General features: G+C 45.3%; 2 protein-coding genes across 3 annotated transcripts; both read right to left on the bottom strand.

Annotated features, from left to right (window-relative positions):
* Positions 1-88: 88 nt before the first annotated feature.
* On the bottom strand, positions 89-7087 carry LOC106588003 (stress response protein NST1). Its single transcript, XM_014176667.2, has 4 exons — positions 6791-7087; positions 963-3917; positions 719-793; positions 89-489 (listed from the first exon to the last, which is right to left on the bottom strand). The coding sequence occupies exons 1-3, from the start codon at positions 6854-6856 to the stop codon at positions 737-739; spliced, it is 3078 nt and encodes a 1025-aa protein (XP_014032142.2). The 5' UTR covers positions 6857-7087; the 3' UTR covers positions 89-489; positions 719-736.
* Positions 7088-7955: 868 nt separating this feature from the next.
* On the bottom strand, positions 7956-15792 carry LOC106587987 (secernin-2). Of its 2 annotated transcripts, none has more exons than XM_014176651.2 (9): positions 15620-15792; positions 14533-14701; positions 13782-13963; positions 12382-12581; positions 11468-11683; positions 10990-11155; positions 10349-10529; positions 9932-10091; positions 7956-9828 (listed from the first exon to the last, which is right to left on the bottom strand). In XM_014176651.2, the coding sequence occupies exons 2-8, from the start codon at positions 14698-14700 to the stop codon at positions 9936-9938; spliced, it is 1269 nt and encodes a 422-aa protein (XP_014032126.1). In that variant the 5' UTR covers position 14701; positions 15620-15792; the 3' UTR covers positions 7956-9828; positions 9932-9935. The 2 variants fall into 2 exon arrangements, with proteins under 2 accessions (XP_014032126.1, XP_014032133.1); XM_014176658.2 differs by having other exon boundaries at positions 7956-9844.
* Positions 15793-18865: the final 3073 nt, after the last annotated feature.

The following is an 18865-nucleotide window of genomic DNA, read 5'->3' on the forward strand; positions in this document are numbered from 1 at the left end:
CCAATACTGCCGCCAACAGGACGGAGTGTGAAGCATAGTTTAGAGCATTAGAATGACTTCCATATTGAAGTAACTTTTTGAGAAAAAGAAATAAAATAACTCTTTATTTGTATATATACACAGTGAAAGAGGATCCACAGAAATGGGTTTAGAGTTTTTCCTGACCAAATGACCAGCCTAGGAAAATCTCCAGGACCTAATTAAAGCGAAAAGCCTGGAAAGGCAATCATTTTTGCTAATCAGATCACGTTGTCAAGAAAAGCCCCTGACCGTAACCACGCTACTACAGATAAATCCAATCTGAAAAAAAATCTTCACTATGTAGCCTTAAAGGATGTGGCTCAAAGATAAATCCTTTGCTAGTGTCATTACAAATCTATAAATGGTTGATAGGTAACAATGTAAGCCAACTGATGTCCATAGGGTCTGGATGGGTCAGCAGCAGGTTCTATTCTAGTGGGAGATGAGATCATGATGCCCAGTGAAGATCTGCAGAAAAGAGGAAGAGTTCAGAGGAATTACTTGTTATGACAGAAAAACAATCATGCATTCTTGATTTGATAAGAGAATCATTGCATAACTGACCCAAATCAAATATTCCAGGGTCATTAACTTAAGACGCATCTCAATTTTCCAAATTTCTCCAAAGTGGAGTGAACACGCCAGAATACGCATTCTTTGGCGAAATAGATGGAGTATTTCTACTGCTTTTACTTACAACAAACTGCCTTTGAGTTTATGTTGGTGTTTGTTGCGTCGATTTCCGCTTCATCTTCAGGTTGAACTCTTCAAGCTGAGAAAGGGTTAACACTCACATGTCAACAAAAATATGACTGAATGGTGAATAATATCGTTAGTAAAAAGACACAAGCAATAATGACAAAAGTGAGAACAGCATAGAAGTAAGCCAAGGTCTATCATACCAATGATAATACTGTACTTCCAGAAGTAATTACACAAACCTTCTTCTTTAGTTTCCCCTTAATCGCTTCTTCAGGCATTGTTTTTTTCTCCCCTTCAACATCGCTCTCTGCCTCCGCTTCAGAGAGGGCCCTGGGATACTTTGCAGCCAACTGAGCGGTCACTTTCGCTGCGGCTCTTGCAATCAGTCCATCTCTCTTCCCTTGGAGATCTCGATATATTCTCCTCTTTCTCAGAATCTCTTTCCTGTATTTATTACACCTTTCTTCAAACGCCTGCCTGTTTCTCGTGACTCTTGACCGTCTCATGCGGCGGTTGCTGCCCTTGGGCACCACCGTCTTAACGTAATGCAGACAGCGGGGGGGTGACAGCTCCTTCAGTTGTTGGGCCTTGCTCAAGGAGATGGGGCCTGGGGTCAACACTTTCAGTTCTGGCGTCAGTACAGCCGTGCTTGTGAACTTGAGTTCACTATTGGGCTGGGTAGATGTGACCTGGGGGTTGCTAGCAGTCTGGATGTATGTAAGCTGGCGGGTGCTAGCGGGCTTGGTAGATGTGACCTGGGGGTTGCTAGCGGGCTGGATGTATGTAAGCTGGCGAGTCCCACCAGGCTGGGTAGATTTGACCTGGGGGTTGCTAGCTGGCTGGATGTATGTAAGCTGGCGGGTGCTAGCGGGCTTGCTGTTTGGGAGTTGGAGGTTCATGAGCTGGAGCAGGTTGCCAGTGGACTTGGTGTTTAGCTGCTGGAGGGTGCCAGTGGGCTGGTTGTATGGGAGTGGGATATATGTTAACTGGTGGTTACTGGCAGGCTGAGTAGATGAGAGCTGGAGGTTGCTAGCAGCCTGGGTGTATGCGTATGTCTGGCTTGAGGCTGATGTGCTATTAGAGTAATTTGGTGGGGCGCTGGGGTAGGGTGGATACCCAGGGGGGGGGTATGGGAAGGGAGGCATGGTACCAGGGGGCATAAAGCCAGGGGGCATAAAACCAGGGGGCATAAGGCCAGGAGGCATGGTACCAGGAGGCATAAGGCCAGGGGGCATGGTACCAGGGGGCATAAGGCCAGGGGGCATGGTACCAGGAGGCATAAGGCCAGGGGGCATGGTACCAGGAGGCATAAGGCCAGGGGGCATGGTACCAGGGGGCATAAGGCCAGGGGGCATGGTACCAGGGGGCATAAGGCCAGGGGGCATGGTACCAGGGGGCATAAGGCCAGGGGGCATGGTACTAGGAGGCATAAGGCCAGGGGGCATGGTACCAGGGGGCATGGTACCAGGGGGCATGGTACCAGGGGGCATGGTACCAGGGGGCATAAGGCCAGGGGGCATGATGCCAGGGGGCATGGTGCCAGGGGGATAACCCCAACCTGGAGGGAAGGCATTGGCGTAGGGGCTGCTGGTATACAGAGAGAACTGGGTGGTGGAGAAGGTTGCCATCATAGATGCATTAGGAGGGTGAGAAAGAGGATATATAGGGTCCTTGGAGTATGTGTTGAGCTCAGCAGAGCTTTCCTTGGACTTGTCCCTATACCAATCCTTGTCACTTTCTTTGTTCCAGTCGCCATCTCTGTCCCAGTCCCTGGTACTACAGCGCCTGTCCCTGTCTCTGTCCCTGTTACTAGAGCGCCTGTCCCTGTCTCGGTCCCTGTTACTAGAGCGCCTGTCCCTGTCCCTGTTACTAGAGCGCCTGTTCCTGTCCCTGGTACTAGAGCGCCTGTCCCTGTCTCTGTCCCTGGTATTAGACCGCCTGTCCCTGTCTCTGTCCCTGGTACTAGACCGCCTGTCCCTGGTACTAGAGCGCCTGTCCCTGGTACTAGAGCGCCTGTCCCCGGTACTAGAGCGCCTGTCTTCGTCTCTGTCCCTGGTACTAGAGCGCCTGTCCTCGTCTCTGTCCCTGGTACTAGAGCGCCTGTCCTCGTCCCTGTCCCTGGTACTAGAGCGCCTGTCCTCGTCCCTGGTACTAGAGCGCCTGTCCTCGTCCCTGGTACTAGAGCGCCTGTCCTCGTCCCTGGTACTAGAGCGCCTGTCCTCGTCTCTGTCCCTGGTACTAGAGCGCCTGTCCCTGGAACCAGAGTGCCTGTCTCTCTCACTGTCCCTGGTATCAGAGTGCCTATCTCTCTCGCTGTCCCTGGTACTAGAGCGCCTGTCCTCGTCTCTGTCCCTGGTACTAGAGCGCCTGTCCCTGGTACCAGAGTGCCTGTCTCTCTCACTGTCCCTGGTATCAGAGTGCCTATCTCTCTCGCTGTCCCTGGTACTAGAGCGCCTGTCCCTGTTGCTGTCCCTGGTACCCGAGTGCCTGTCCCTGTCTCTGGAACCAGAGTGTCTGTCTCTGTCCCTGGTACTAGAGTGCCTGTCCCTGGGACCAGAGCGCCTGTCCCTGGTATTAGAGCGCCTGTCCCGGTCTCTCTCAGATTTGTCCCCGTCTCTCTCTCGGTCTCTCTCAGAACTGGCCCAGTCTCTGTCCCGGTCTCTTTCTCCATTTCTCTTAGATCCGTCCCTCTCTGTGTCCTCGTCTCGTTCTCTGTCCCAGTCTCTAGTACTAGAGTGCCTGTCTGACGTCAAGGGACTCCTCTCCTGGTCTCTCTTCATTCCGTATATCTTCTCCTTGGTCCGCTCTGTCAGTCGGCCCAACTCCTCCACACCCAGGTCTAGCCCGATGGACTCCAGCAGGCTCTGGAGCTGGCCATGTGGGAGATCCGGCCTCCTTTCTCCACGAATGTGTGAGTGACTGTGGTCTTGTGGCAGAGCTCTACTGTGGGGCCCCAAGCAATCCTGAGAGTTCTGAGCTGGGGGCCCCTTATACTCACTCCTGTGGGCAGTCTTGGGATGGCCCTCCTGCATAGGGGGTAACTCATTCACGTTGTTCACAATCTTTGAGAGCTTGTTGATGTCCACCCCTTTGTTGAGGACATTGAGGAAGCGCTGGAAGCCTGTGGCTGCTGTGTCTTGCTCCTGTGTCCTGAATGAGTAAATGGTAGATTCGTGTTGTTTATCCTCAGGGACCTAACAGGAGACATGAGAGAATATCAATGGATAACCATCCACTAAGATACCTGCTTGCTTTATAGCTTAAAAATGGATGAAGGTTGACATGATTCATACTCAATTCATACCAGTTATATGGTCAAGTTCTGCAAAGAAGGACATAGGCAAAGTACAGTTGGCCCAGAAACGAGTAGCATGTCTGGCCCTTAAATGTACACGGGGGGCTAACATCCACAACATGTATGTCAGTCTTTCCTGGCTCAAAGTAGTCTGTCTATTTTCTTTAATTTAATCAATAATTTTGACAGTAACCCTCAAAAAAGTAATTAATATTAACGCTTTTAATTTCCATAGGTAAGCTAAATGTGAATGAAAAAGTGCCTCAGGCCTTGAAAAAAATAAAATCACTGATTGAGGGGATATCGGTGAACAAATGCCGTGGTTAAGGCTGCGACGGCGCCAGTGCAATGAGTGGAGCTTACTCGGGGGTTCAATAGCTCATATCAGACCGAGAACCTAATGCGTCGAAGTTAGTTCCTTATGAGTTTTAGTTTAGAAAACGATCTCTCCGCAGAAGCGACTGTTAGAGGACTGTAAACACAGCTTGATTGCCATAGCAACATCTGGGAAACTGGGCAGAAGTGAGTTGTGCTTCAAATACAGCAGTTCTGCAACATCTTTAATTGAGCCTCTCCTTCTCCTTAATTGCCGGCTTCAACACGTTATGGAAAGAAATTAATGTTTTGGAAGCTCTGGGGACAGGTCGTCCTGGATACTGGACAGACAAAAAAAGCGGTTTGCGATTTCGTTCATACTGGTGAACCGGTGTTTGAGTTGTGTGGTTGGAAATATCAACAGTCCCTTATCTCAGGTATATCTTGGCATACATTATTCAAGAATACATTTACATTTTGTGCAGCGCAATGGACATAGGCCTATAATGAAACATGTCAGGAAAAACTGTCTGGGTTGGCAATACTCCGTATAGAAAACAGTGGGGGCCGCAACCTGGACTTACAGGCCGCGGTGAACAGATTTGCACACAAAAAAATTGAGGACTTCAGGAGACTCTCTCAAGTTAAATTTAATTTACCTTGAATATTGTAGCCCATTTGTGTAGGCTATTAGCCAGACAAAACCCGCTGAGTTCAACAATAAATAGTGGCTGATTTTACTCTCAAGCCAAGTACTTTTTCCCCCTGTTTTTTTATTTTATTTAACTAGGCAAGTCAGTTAAAAACTAATTCTTATTTACAATGACGGCCTACCCCGGCCAAACCCTCCCCTAACCCGGACAACGCTGGGCCAATTGTGCAACACCCTATGGGACTCCCGATCACTGCCGGTTGTGATACAGCCTGAGATCAAACCAGGGTCTGTAGTGACGCGACTAGCACTGAGATGCAGTGTCTTAGACCTCTGTGCCACTCAGATGAAAACTTGTTAGGCAATTTTTTTTATTTAACCTTTATTTAACTAGGCAATAATGAAAGAATCCCTAGTAAACTAGTGTTTTGAGGGTGGACTGACTTATTTGGCATTACTCACAACAACGTTCTATTTAAGGTAGGCGAGAGCACGAGGACAGCTCATGACATGCAGGTTCAGGTAGCCTATACAGGACAGTTGTATATTATTTTTTTTAAATCCATTGGTAGCTGATTAGTATGCGGTTGCATAGAAACATGAATTTACAATCTGAATTTTCAATTTTAATTACTGAACAAGTAATTACATTATTGCCACCAGTCAGCAGTCTAAAAATGGCAACATTACGACATGTATAGGTTTGTGAAATGTTAGGCTTAACATGAGAAAATGACTAACAAATAGGCCTACCAATAAACATTTATCCATTAGCCAAAGCAAAGCTATAGATGCCTTCGCAATTTCAGCACCATGGACAGCCATCGTTTATTTTTTGGGGGGGGTCAAAGAAACTGTGTTACACTGGGGGTATTGAAAGTACCAAACTATCTGTTCAATAAGTTAACACACAGCTCAGACACCCATACATACCCCACAAGACCTGCTAGTATGCTACCAGGGTTCTCTTCACCGTCCCCAGATCCAGAACAGAGGCTAGGAAACTCACAGTACTATATAGAGCCATGACCACATGGAAATCTCTCCCAAAATGTAATGTAGTAGTGGAGCAATGTACATTTGTATGTACAATTGTGATGTAGTGGTGCACAATGTTTTGCATGATGTGATTGATGTTTTGTGTGTTCCCCCTGGAAGAATAGCTGCTGCCTTGACAACAGCTAACGGGGTGCCTAATAAAATACTAAACTGGAGTTTGTAGTAGTAGATGTAGTATATAGTAAGCGAGAGGGTTAGCTGTGCGTGAGTTGTGTGTGTCAGAAATTCATGGAGGAAACTCAACCCAACACTCAATTTCTGTTCTGTATTTCGACTGCCAGCGCATGGAAGAGAAGAATCCACTTGGCAAACCACACTATTTTCCTAACTTGCAAAATGTATAATATATGCATCGTCAAAATAAAACCTGAAGTTTGGTAATTGAGAGAATTTGTAAGGAACGCTTGGATATGGAACGCTTGGATGTGGATGTGCATGCATGTGGTAGGTCAGACAGTTTAGTTGGTCGTCATACCCGTTACATTGAATTAAACTTGTAAAAACATGATATAAAAGAAATCCAGTCCACATATTTTAGAAGCAGATCAGTTTCCTAGCAACTAGCTAGCTTACGTCAGATTAGCTAACGTTAGCTAATGTTATTTTCAGAGCAGGCTGGCTATTTAAACATAAATATGCCAGTCAGGAAGGTACCGGCAAATACATTAAATCACCAAATGTAAATAGTCACATTGCCAATACTTCTAGAAATGCAAGTGCAAGAACGGACAAAATTGATTATTTACCTTCTCGCCTTTCCTCCTGGTAGCATCGCGCAGGTCTTCATCATTATATGTGGTGTGTCGTCTCATTCTGGATTTTGAGGGTTCAGATATTTGATCGCCCTACCACTGAGCTCTTTGACTTGAAAACCAAATTGTACTATTAAAGTGTAGAAATAAAAAGGTTTATAAACTATGGTTTTACAGCTAGTTAGCTTTTCCAGTCATACCTCTCCAGCGGGGTTGGGAGAAAGCGGATGTTTCCGGTTTTCACGGATACAGTATTTTCAACCTAACTTCCGTTTCCACTGAAAAACGGATGTGGGGACTCCGTAAGGTCAGAGAGCAAGAGGCAAAGCGTGAGGTTTTACTCCGCCCAAAATCTAGCCATTAAAATAAGCCCAGGAAATGAGGCATTTTTGTATTGAGGTCAATGAGAGCGTGTCGAATTTGGTCAACAAAAATTGTAATTGCTAATTTGTTACATCAGGCTTATTTGATCGAATATACGTTTCGTAATGGCTAGGTTGATACGAATGCACTGATATATGTGGATGCACGTGGCAATTCGGCAATTTAAAAAAAGAAACACTTTATATTGGAGTTGGGCTATGGAGATATAACTTGCCATGATCTCTCTTGTCTTAGCATGGACATTGAAATTGAGGGCTTCCACTATTTTAAAGTAGTCAACTGGGTGGGTATTCCTATGAGTTGGAAGAAATCAGACAATGAAAAAGAAAATATACTGATACAATAATAGCTCCGATTGAAAGACGAGTCTTCTTTCAATCGCTATGGCTGTTGTTTAAACGCGTATCTGCCCTTTCATTGGCTGAATGGCCCCACCTGATCTCGCCTCCTCCAACCTGGCTTCAATCTTTGAGGACATGTAATTTAAATTTCCAATGTTAGATCGGTCACTCAAAAATCTTGTCAATATAATAGACAATCTTTGGTTAGGTTACTTCTGAAGTGGTTAGTTAAGATATTTTATAGGACTGGAAGTGCAACACTGCCACCAACAGGACAGATTTAGAATTTCCCCAACTTTAACAAAACTGTACAACATTTGTTGAATTCTTTACTTAACTTCACTAAATACGTCAGTATATACTCAATTACTGAATTGAATACTGCAGTGTTTGTTTTAAACTACAGTGTTAATAAATACAGGCCACATCAGCAGTCAGAGCTAATATTTTATTAGTTAATTCTCATGTGGGCAGTCAGTCAACAAACCCCCATTCACTTGTAACAATGAATAGCATGTTTTACAAATGGCGTACTTACAGTAGGTGTTAAATGTGAAACAGTCACATACATACAGTACCAGTCAAAAGTTTGGACACACCTACTCATCCCAGGGTTTTTCTTTATTTTTACTATTTTCCATATTGTAGGATAATAGTGAATATATCAAAACTATGAAATAACACATTTGGAATCATGTAGTAACCAAAAATGTGTTAAACAAATCAAAATATATTTTATATTTGAGATTCTTCAAAGTAGCTGCACTTTGCCTTGATGACAGCTTTGCACACTCTTGGCATTCTCTCAACCAGCTTCATGGGGTAGTCACCTGGAATGCATTTCAATTAACAGGTGTGCCTTGTTAAAAGTTAATTTACTGAATTTCTTTCCTTCTTAATGCATTTGAGCCAATCGGTTGTGTTGTGTCAAGGTAGGGGTGGTATACAGAAGATAGCCCTGAAAAAGCCCAAGTCCATATTATGGAAAGAACAGCTCAAATAAGCAAAGAGAAAATGACAGTCCATCATTACTGGTCAGTCCATCTGGAACATTTCAAGAACTTTGAAAGTTTCTTCAAGTGCAGTCGCAAAAACCATCAAGCGCTGTGATGAAACTGGCTCTCATGAGGACTGCCACAGGATAGGAAGACACACAGTTACCTCTGCTACAGAGGATAAGTTCATTAGAGTTAATTCCACCTCAGATTGCAGCCCAAATTAACGCTTCAGAGAATTCAAGTAAGACACTCAAGATCTCAACATCAACTGTTCAGAGGAGACTGCGTGAATCAGGCCTTCATGGTCAAATTGCTGCAAAGAAACCACCACTAAAGGACACCAATAAGAAGAGACTTGCTTGGGCCAAGAAACATGATTAATGGACATTAGATGATGAGTCCAAATTTGAGATTTTTGGTTCCAACCGCTGTGTCTTTGTGAGACACAGAGTGGGTGAACGGATTATCTCTGCATGTGTAGTTCCCTCTGTGTAGCATGGAGGAGGCGGTGTGATGGTGCTTTGCTGGTGACACTAAGTGATTTATTTCGAATTCAAGGAACACCTAACCAGCACGGCTACCACTGTATTCTGCAGCGATACGCCATCCCATCTGGTTTGCGCTTAGCAGGACTCTGTTTTTCAACAGAACAATGACCCAACACACCTCCAGGCTGTATAAGGGTTATTTGACCAGGAAGGCGAGTGATGGAGTGCTGCATCAGATGACCTGGCCTCCACAATCCCCTGATCTCATGAGTTGGACAGCTGTGTAAAGGAAAAGCAGCCAACAAGTGCAAGGCATATGTGGGAACTCCTTCAAGACTGTTGTAAAAGCATTCCAGGTGAGGCTGGTTGAGAGAATGCCAAGAGTGTGCAAAGCTGTCATCAAGGAAAAGGATGGCTACTTTGAAGAATATCAAATATATTTTGATTGGTTTAAACTTTTTTGGTTACTACATGACTCCATATGTGTTTCATAGTTTGGACATCCACTATTATTCTACAATGTAGAAAATAGTAAAATAAGAAAAACACTTGAATGAGTAGTTGTGTCCAAACTTTTGACTGGTACTGTACACTAATGTGGGGCGAGCATTGCTCCCTAAAGTGATACAAATGCTAATGATGCTCCAATCCCATGGAAAGTTAAGACATTTATATTCTGTGTCAATGATGGATGGAATGGCATCAAGGAGGTTCGTATGCATGAGACGGGAGGGAACCAATCTAACAGGAGCACAGGACGTAACAGTCCCAGGGCCCTCTCCTGCCGATCTGCAAGCACTAGCGATCTTCACATGAGGGCGCTGTAACAGAGAGCAACTGGAGGCAGCATTGGCATAATGAGGTTACTGTACTTCTGAAATACACACACACACACACACACACACACACACACACGGTTCTTACCTCCTCACTGGTAGAACTTCAGCTCCGTGTCCACACAGTCAAAGAACAGGTCCCCCAGCTCCTCTTCTACTGGTGATTCTCCACTGAGCAGGGCTGATATGTCCGTCAGACACTGGCCCTCCAACATCCTCAACGTCTCAGTCAGAGCATTCCCTGCATCCTGAGTGACAAAAACACACACATGCAAAAATACACACATTAAATGCCCCCACACACAAGCACGTGCACAAGCAGAGAAGACCTGACAAACAGTGAAGTTTATAGGAAATTATGAAAGTTCATAGTCGGTGACGTACGTCACATAATATCTATCAGTCCATACTCGCACTCATCAATGTAAAAATATATATATATATATAAACACGATGAAAGTGTTGTCTATTACCCATATTTGATTCTAACCCCTCTTACACGTACCGGGTTGGTCTCCATAGTCTGCAGGGCCCCTTCATGGGCCTTGTACAGGTCGTGCCTGCGGTCCACTTGGCTCTGGAAGCGCGGCTGCTTCCTGACTGGGTCGTCTGGGCCGTACTGTGGGGAGATCACCCTCGACACTGGGGTCACAGACTCAGAGAAGACAAAAGGCTTGAAAACAGATCTGGCAGGACGGAGGACAGCCCGGTAGGAGGAGGGGAGGTGGTAAGGACCAAATGAAACACACAGACACAGAGAAACTCCTATCAGGATGCAGTTTTGCCAAAGGGGGAAATTATGAAGATGAAAAAGAGCAATACAGAGATAAAAGGAAAGAGCGTATCTGAGTCTGAATCTTAAGAGGCACTTTCAGATAGCCTGAGGGGTTCCTGGGCCTGGTTCCAAACCAATCCCTTTCCACCTCTCCTACACCCTTGTTGAGTCCCTCTTGCAAATCTGAAAGAACTGGAAAGGTATCAGCAAAATAGTAACATTACCACATAGCTCTCTGGTAAGCCAGGAGGAGTTTCCTAAACATTTGTCACACACTTATCCAGCTCATTTAGATTAAACACAAGGAGCAGACAACAATGGGGTTAGGGTCAGAGTGATTCGTTTGGGACCAGGCCGGTGAGGTGACGCACCTGGAGGGGTCGGGGGTGGCAGTGAGGAAGTGGATGCAGGGCAGGCTGGGGTCGCGGGGCAGGATGGACACCATGCTGCCAGTGGTGCGGAACCCCCCAGAGTCCATGCAGATCCCACTGGGCTTGTCCCTCAGGATGGACATCATCACCTCGGCCGTCACAGAACCTGGGGAACCCAGAAAATGTATTGTCTAAGTAGGTTATTAGTCGTCTATTTTTATTGGAAAGCCGACCGGAGAGGGAATGGCAGGAGACAGGAAATGACATAGCTAGTTACATTCAACGTACTTTCTATGGTAAGAGGGGATACCAGGCCTTTATTAAAAATAGCTGTATAAGCAATACGGCAACCAAACCAACCATGTATAGTGTTGTTAATAGAGCCTGCTTTAACATCATTTTGGGAGTTTTTACAGTTATAAGGAGTTGAATGGGTTGAATTAGATTAGAATAGAATAGAAAGAATAGTCTCCCTCACCATCATGCTGTTGGAGGAGCAGTGTGCCCCCACTGTAGCGCCTCTTGGCCAGTTCCATCCTGGCAGGGGGGGTTTCAGACTTGAACACCTCGTTGAAGCAGAACTCTCCCTCGCCGCTCCACCAACCCTGGGCCTGGGCCACACTCCGCAGCTCTGGGTGCTCCGCTGAGATATCCGTCCCGATGGTCAGCGCATTGGAGATGTTCTTCACCCCCTCTGTGGGAAGCAAAGACAGGAGGGGGGTGCATAGTTGTATGCTGCTGGTATAAGTTGCTCAGATATGCACAGTTCTAGGATCAGCTTACCCTCCCACTATCCTAACCACAACCATAAGGGTAAAAGCACAAAACTAATCTCCCGTGGGCAGATTTTGCATGTAGACTGAAGTATCTGCAGAGACTGAATGGGATGTGTGAGATAAGGAGCAGCATTAGTTCTGGTTTTGGGGTTTTCGTCACTGGTTATTTGCACGTATCAGGATTGGGCGAAGACGATGCTTAAACTGCTTTGGTTCGCACGTGTGCCCACACAGATCGGAAGGGGGGGCACTTTGGCTGAGATTTCTTTATGTGAGGGTGGAGACTTTATATTTGCCACTCTCAATTTCTAACATGGACTGTATGAACAAAGAAATTAATCACTCAGCTGACCAAGTTCTGTGAGATTTTACTCTTTAACAGAGATTACCCCGGAACGAACCTGTTTCAAAACTTCTGTCCACACCACAGCTCCAGTGATGTTAGAGCAATTTCCGCACCATGTAACTTCCTGTGCCATCCCCCCCTTCCATTCACACTACAGCTCCCACGGTGTTCCAGCAGTTTCCTCACCTATAACTTCCTGTGCCACCCTCAGTCACCCCCGCTACATCCATTCACACTACAGCTCCCACGGTGTTATAGCAGTTTCCTCACCTGTGACTTTCTGTGCCACCCAGAGCTTGCCGGCGGTCTCCAGGACCCAGGCCTCGTTGCGGTCCACCAGGAGGAAGGAGTTGTGGTAGCTGAAGGGAGCCGGGTCCTCCCTGCATGGCCCCCCCTGGCCGTGCTGCTCCAGCAGACCAGTGATCACACCCACCGCCCCCCAGGCACTGTCTGCACGCTCCAGTCCCAAGCTGTCAAGCAATAGAATAGAGTAGAGTAGAGCAGTAGAGTGGAGTAGAGGAGTAGAGTAGAATAAAGTAGAGTAGAGTAGAATAGAGTAGAATACCGGTAGAATAGAACAGTGTTTCCCAACCCTGGTCCTGGAGTACACCCAACAGTACACATATTTTGTTGTAGCTCTTGACAAACGCACCTCATTCAGCTCATTGAGGGCTTGATGATTAGTTGACAAGTTGAATCAGGTGTGCTTGTCCAGGGTTACAATCAAAATGTGTACTGTTAGGGGTACTGGAGAACCAGGGTTGGGAAACACTGGAATAGAATAGTGGTAGAAGAGAATAGATCATGAGTAGAATAGAATCAAATAGAATAGAACATTCTGTCTTGTACTATTCCCCGGACACAATACATACACACAGCTGTGAGGCTGGTAGCAGCATAGGGTCAGCCACAGAGCAGCAACCCCTGGAGTAGGTTAGTCCTGCTGCTGCTATATCACTGCAGTCAGTGGTACAACAGGACCAACCTGCGGCTGCCATTGCAAACTGTTACATTGATTTGTTCAGCATTACACTTCAATAGGCTCCATGGTGCGTGAGCGTTACAAAATCCTTTAAAATGTTATGCTTATGACAATGTAAAGGCAGCTTTATGACATAAGTGAAAACACACTTGGGCCAGATTCAATCAAAACTCCCATAGAAATGTTTTGGCAGTAGGCCTATCTTTGTTTACACATCCCTACGCACACATGTAAGTATTAACCTGTGATGAAGGAAGTCTACCTAGTACATTTACAGTAGCCCATCTGCTACTGCCTAGCCCTATATTGCATTTATGACTATGGGCTGAAATACTTGCACATCTCCAGTTAGGATATCTACTATTCAACAAATTTACCAATGACATTAATGCATTGATTATTCACACCAAACTTTGAGTGATGTGATTCTGAAGTTAGTAAATTGATTCTTAAAGGGCAGCGCTACCCTATCGTTCCTGGTCCTGGGATCCAGTGTTGTCTGAAATAGTCCGGCCAGTCATTCAATCAGACCGCTCGGTCAGGAACCTGACCCAACTGCCAGCCAGCCCAGCCAGCTCAACTCGTCTCTCTATCTTTCGGACCAGGAGGTGATTCTGAAGTTAGGATTCACTTGGCCCCAAAACAACACTACTGTTTGGTATGCTGGCCTACGGTTAGCCGTGCTTACCGGACCAGGTCCATTCCTAGCAGGGCTTCCCCTGGATCGATAGCTTCGCGGGTCCACACAGCCTCATTCCCGATGCAGACCCCCTTGTCGTTGGCCCCCATCTCAGCCCCCCACAGCCAGGAAGGCCGGCTGAGGACCACAGCATGGGTGTGTTCTGCTTGAGGGATCTGAATGTACGTGCACTGCAGGAGAAGAGATGCAGGACTTACATTGTTGTTCAATTCTCTTTTTATGTGATTGTAACATCAAATCTACTGGCAAACCATACCAACACATACTCAGCCAATACCTCAAACCTGTCATATAAACCGTTGGTAACATAAAGACATGAAAATACATATAAATGATAGTCTATCATTCAAACTCTAAACTTTGTGAATAGTAAATTAGAACATGTTGATTGTGTATACAAAGGAGGGGTATTTTAGAGGTTTGATAACCCTTCTCTTTTATATTGCCCAGACTGACTGCTCACCAGTGAAAACAACTCTAATCCAATTAGTGATGTTGGTCACAGTGCAAAACACCTGTTGTGACCATTTTTAACATAAATGCCTACACTCTGACTACAGGCCTACATACAATGTTCAGAGGGCAGATGGATTTGAGTTCTTTAACCATGCTTTATCCAGGTTTAATCTCATTAAGATCAAATCTCTTTTTCAAGAGAGCCCCGATCCAAGATGGCAGCGGGATTGTACTTTGCAGCAGGGTCAATCTATGGGGAGAAGTGAAGCTAGGCCTAGCTTACCTCCAGCATGGTCCCAGATGGGTGACTGGTTGCTGGGTAGTAAAGAACCTCCTGGACCTCATCTCTAGGACGGTCCGAGTTCTTCCCAAAGATCACGTGATCATCTTGTGAGCCAGGGGGCAAGGACACAAAGCAGTCACACGAGAGGGGCGGCTCAGGCTCTGCCATCCTGCATGAACAAGAGGACAAACAAACACCATAACAAATATATTACCAGAAAATAAACTGCTATCATATCAGAGGCCAGGAGTTTTTTCTGGTCAGGACAAATTATCAGGGAAAAGTCCTAGCCTTAGTCATACATCGGTAAAATCAGGAAGACTCATAGTTATGTTGGTCAATAAATTGTATAAGCGTTTTTATTTAACCTTTATTTAACTAGGCAAGTCGGTTAAGAACAAATTCTTATTTTCAATGAAGGCCTAGGGGTTAACTGCCTGTTTAAGCAAACTAAAAAATATACACATACTGTATATCACTGTCACTATCAGTTAGTCATGTTTTTACAGTTTTACCATTTTTGTTTCATTTCACACTATGACTATTGTATATAGGCTAAGAAGCCTATAGAATGGGCACACGTGACATAAGGCATCCATCCCCTATACAGTTTATTTAGGGAAGTCTCAGGTATAATATGTTCTTCCTGTCAACTAGTGCATTGTCCATCCCTTCTCAAACAGAGCGATAAGGAGGCAGTCTTATGGACTGCACTTCTCGGTAATCTTTACAAATCCGAATGGTCCTTGCGGTCTCCTTCTTCTTACCAACATGGCTAATTTGTAACGCTGTTCTATTATAAAATGCGGAAACATTTTAAACAATGTGATCGAAGTCTTGTGGAGACGTGATAGCCTAAAATGGGCTTTAGTCAAATGTTTATTTAAGATAGGGCCTATATAAACGGTATCGTTAGCGATGTGCCCTTGTTGTCACTTCCCGGTTTCAGGAGATATCACGCTAAAATGCACAAATAAACGACTGTCATTTCATTTCAATCCAAGGGTTGGCTGTCATTATAATCTGTTGAGTAATAGGGCTACTGTAGCTACTGATATGTTGCAAATTCCTACAGGAAAAATGTTACCTTTTTAATCGCAAAACCAGACGTGGTAGCTACGAGAAGGCAGATTGTAGTTGAGATACTGTACCACGTGATCGTATCCAAAGGTTGTATTTAAAGGTCTCGTCTCGTTGATTACTTGCTGCAAGTACATAACTGAAAAACAAGTGTATAGCCCTATTCAACAATTAGCCAACAAATGTTGCTGTAACAAGCGCACAATGAGATTGTTCCAAATAAACTAATTGGAAACATTTCAGCATGATTTAAAAAATATATATATTTCACCTTTATTTAACCAGGGAGGCAAGTTGAGAACAAGTTCTCATTTACAATTGCGACCTGGCCAATATAAAGCAAAGCAGTTTGACACCTACAACAACACAGAGTTACACATGGAGTAAAACAAACATACAGTCAATAATATAGTAGAAAAATAAGTCTATATACAATGTGAGCAAATGAGGTGAGATGAGGTAAAGGCAAAAAAGGCCATGGTGGCGAGGTAAATACAATATAGCAAGTAAAACACTGGAATGGTAGATTTGCAGTGGAAGAAAGTGCAAAGTAGAACTAGAAATAATGGGGTGCAAAGGAGCAAAATAAATAAATAAATACAGTAGGGGAAGAGGTAGTTGTTTGGACTAAATTATAGATGGGCTATGTACAGGCGCAGTAATCTGTGAGCTGCTCTGACAGCTGGTGCTTAAAGCTAGTGAGGGAGATAAGTGTTTCCAGTTTCAGAGATTTTTGTAGTTCGTTCCAGTCATTGGCAGCAGAGAACTGGAAGGAGAGGCGGCCGAAGGAGGAATTGGCTTTGGGGGTGACCAGAGAGATATACCTGCTGGAGCGCGTGCTGCAGGTGGGTGCTGCTATGGTGACCAGCGAGCTGAGATAAGGGGGAACTTTACCTAGCAGGGTCTTGTAGATGACCTGGAGCCAGTGGGTTTGGCGACGAGTATGAAGCGAGGGCCAGCCAACGAGAGCGTACAGGTCGTAGTGGTGGGTAGTATATGGGGCTTTGGTGACAAAACGGATGGCACTGTGATAGACTGCATCCAATTTATTGAGTAGGGTATTGGAGGCTATTATGTAAATGACATCGCCGAAGTCGAAGATCGGTAGGATGGTCAGTTTTACGAGGGTATGTTTGGCAGCATGAGTGAAAGATGCTTGGTTGCGAAATAGGAAGCCAATTCTAGATTTAACTTTGGATTGGAGATGTTTGATGTGAGTCTGGAAGGAGAGTTTACAGTCTAACCAGACACCTAGGTATTTGTAGTTTTCCACATATTCTAAGTCAGAACCGTCCAGAGTAGTGATGCTGGACGGGCAGGCAGGTGCAGGCAGCGATCGGTTGAAGAGCATGTATTTAGTTTTACTTGTATTTAAGAGCAGTTGGAGGCCACGGAAGGAGAGTTGTATGGCATTGAAGCTCATCTGGAGGGTAGTTAACACAGTGTCCAAAGAAGGGCCAGAAGTATACAGAATGGTGTCGTCTGCGTAGAGGTGGATCAGAGACTCACCAGCAGCAAGAGCGACATCATTGATGTATACAGAGAAAAGAGTCGGCCCAGGAATTGAACCCTGTGGCACCCCATAGAGACTGCCAGAGGCCCGGACAACAGGCCCTCCGATTTGACACACTAAACTCTATCAGAGAAGTATTTGGTGAACTAGGCGAGGCAATCATTTGAGAAACCAAGGCTGTTGAGTCTGCCGATGAGGATGTGGGGATTGACAGAGTCGAAAGCCTTGGCCAGGTCAATGAATATGGCTGCACAGTATTGTTTCTTATCGATGGCGGTTAAGATATCGTTTAGGACCTTGAGCGTGGCTGAGGTACACCCATGACCAGCTCTGAAACCAGATTGCATAGCGGAGAAGGTGCGGTGGGATTCGAAATGGTCTGTAATCTGTTTGTTGACTTGGCTTTCGAAGACTTTAGAGAGGCAGGGTAGGATAGATATAGGTCTGTAGCAGTTTGGGTCAAGAGTGTCCCCCCCTTTGAAGAGGGGGATGGCCGCAGCTGCTTTCCAATCTTTGGGAATCTAAGACGACACAAAAGAGAGATTGAATAGGCCAGTAATAGGGGTTGCAACAATTTCGTCAGATAATTTTAGAAAGAAAGGGTCCAGATTGTCTAGCCCGGCTGATTTGTAGGGGTCCAGATTTTGCAGCTCTTTCAGAACATCAGCTGACTGGATTTGGGAGAAGGAGAAATAGGGAAGGCTTGGGCGAGTTGCTGTGGGGGGTGCAGTGCTGTTGACCGGGGTAGGGGTAGCCAGGTGGAAAGCATGGCCAGCCGTAGAAAAATGCTTATTGAAATTCTCAATTATAGTGGATTTATCGGTGGTGACAGAGTTTCCTATCCTCAGTGCAGTGGGCAGCTGGGAGGAGGTGCTCTTATTCTCCAAGGACTTTACAGTGTCCCAGAACTTTTTGAGTTTGTGTTGCAGGAAGCAAATTTCTGCTTGAAAAAGCTAGCCTTGGCTTTTCTAACTGCCTGTGTATATTGGTTTCTAACTTCCCTGAAAAGTTGCATATCACGGGGGCTGTTCAATGCTAATGCAGAACGCCAAAGGATGTTTTTGTGTTGGTTAAGGGCAGTCAGGTCTGGAGAGAACCAAGGGCTATATCTGTTCCTGGTTCTAAATTACTTGAATGGGGCATGCTTTAAGATGGTGAGGAAGGCATTTAAAAAAATAACCAGGCATCCTCTACTGAAGGGATGAGGTCAACATCCTTCCAGGATACCTGGGCCAGGTCGATTAGAAAGGCCTGCTCGCTGAAGTGTTTCAGGGAGCGTTTGACAGTGATGAGTGGAGGTCGTTTGACCGCTGACCCATTACGGATGCAGGCAATGAGGCAGTAATCGCTGAGATCTTGGTTGAAAACAGCAGAGGTGTATTAAGAGGGCAAGTTGGTTAGGATGATATCTATGAGGGTGCCCGTGTTTACGGCATTGGGGTGGTACCTGGTAGGTTCATTGATAATTTGTGTGAGATTGAGAGCATCAAGCTTAGATTGTAGGATGGTTGTTGGATGATTCAAGAATACATCACAACTTTTTAGATTTGGGTCCTCTATATTCTATTATCAAATAGATAATTTAATTGCTCAAAAAGAGCATGTCCATCCCATCCATGGCATGTAGGCTACACTGTAATGATTAATAACCAGTATGTTTTTATTCTCAGTGCACTAATAGCCTGGTCCCAGATCGGTTTCTGCTAACATGTCAAATCATTAGATGTGCCTGCTGAAAGC

Source organism: Salmo salar, chromosome ssa02 (genome assembly GCF_905237065.1).
Source record: "Salmo salar chromosome ssa02, Ssal_v3.1, whole genome shotgun sequence".
NCBI classification, from domain to species: domain Eukaryota; kingdom Metazoa; phylum Chordata; class Actinopteri; order Salmoniformes; family Salmonidae; genus Salmo; species Salmo salar.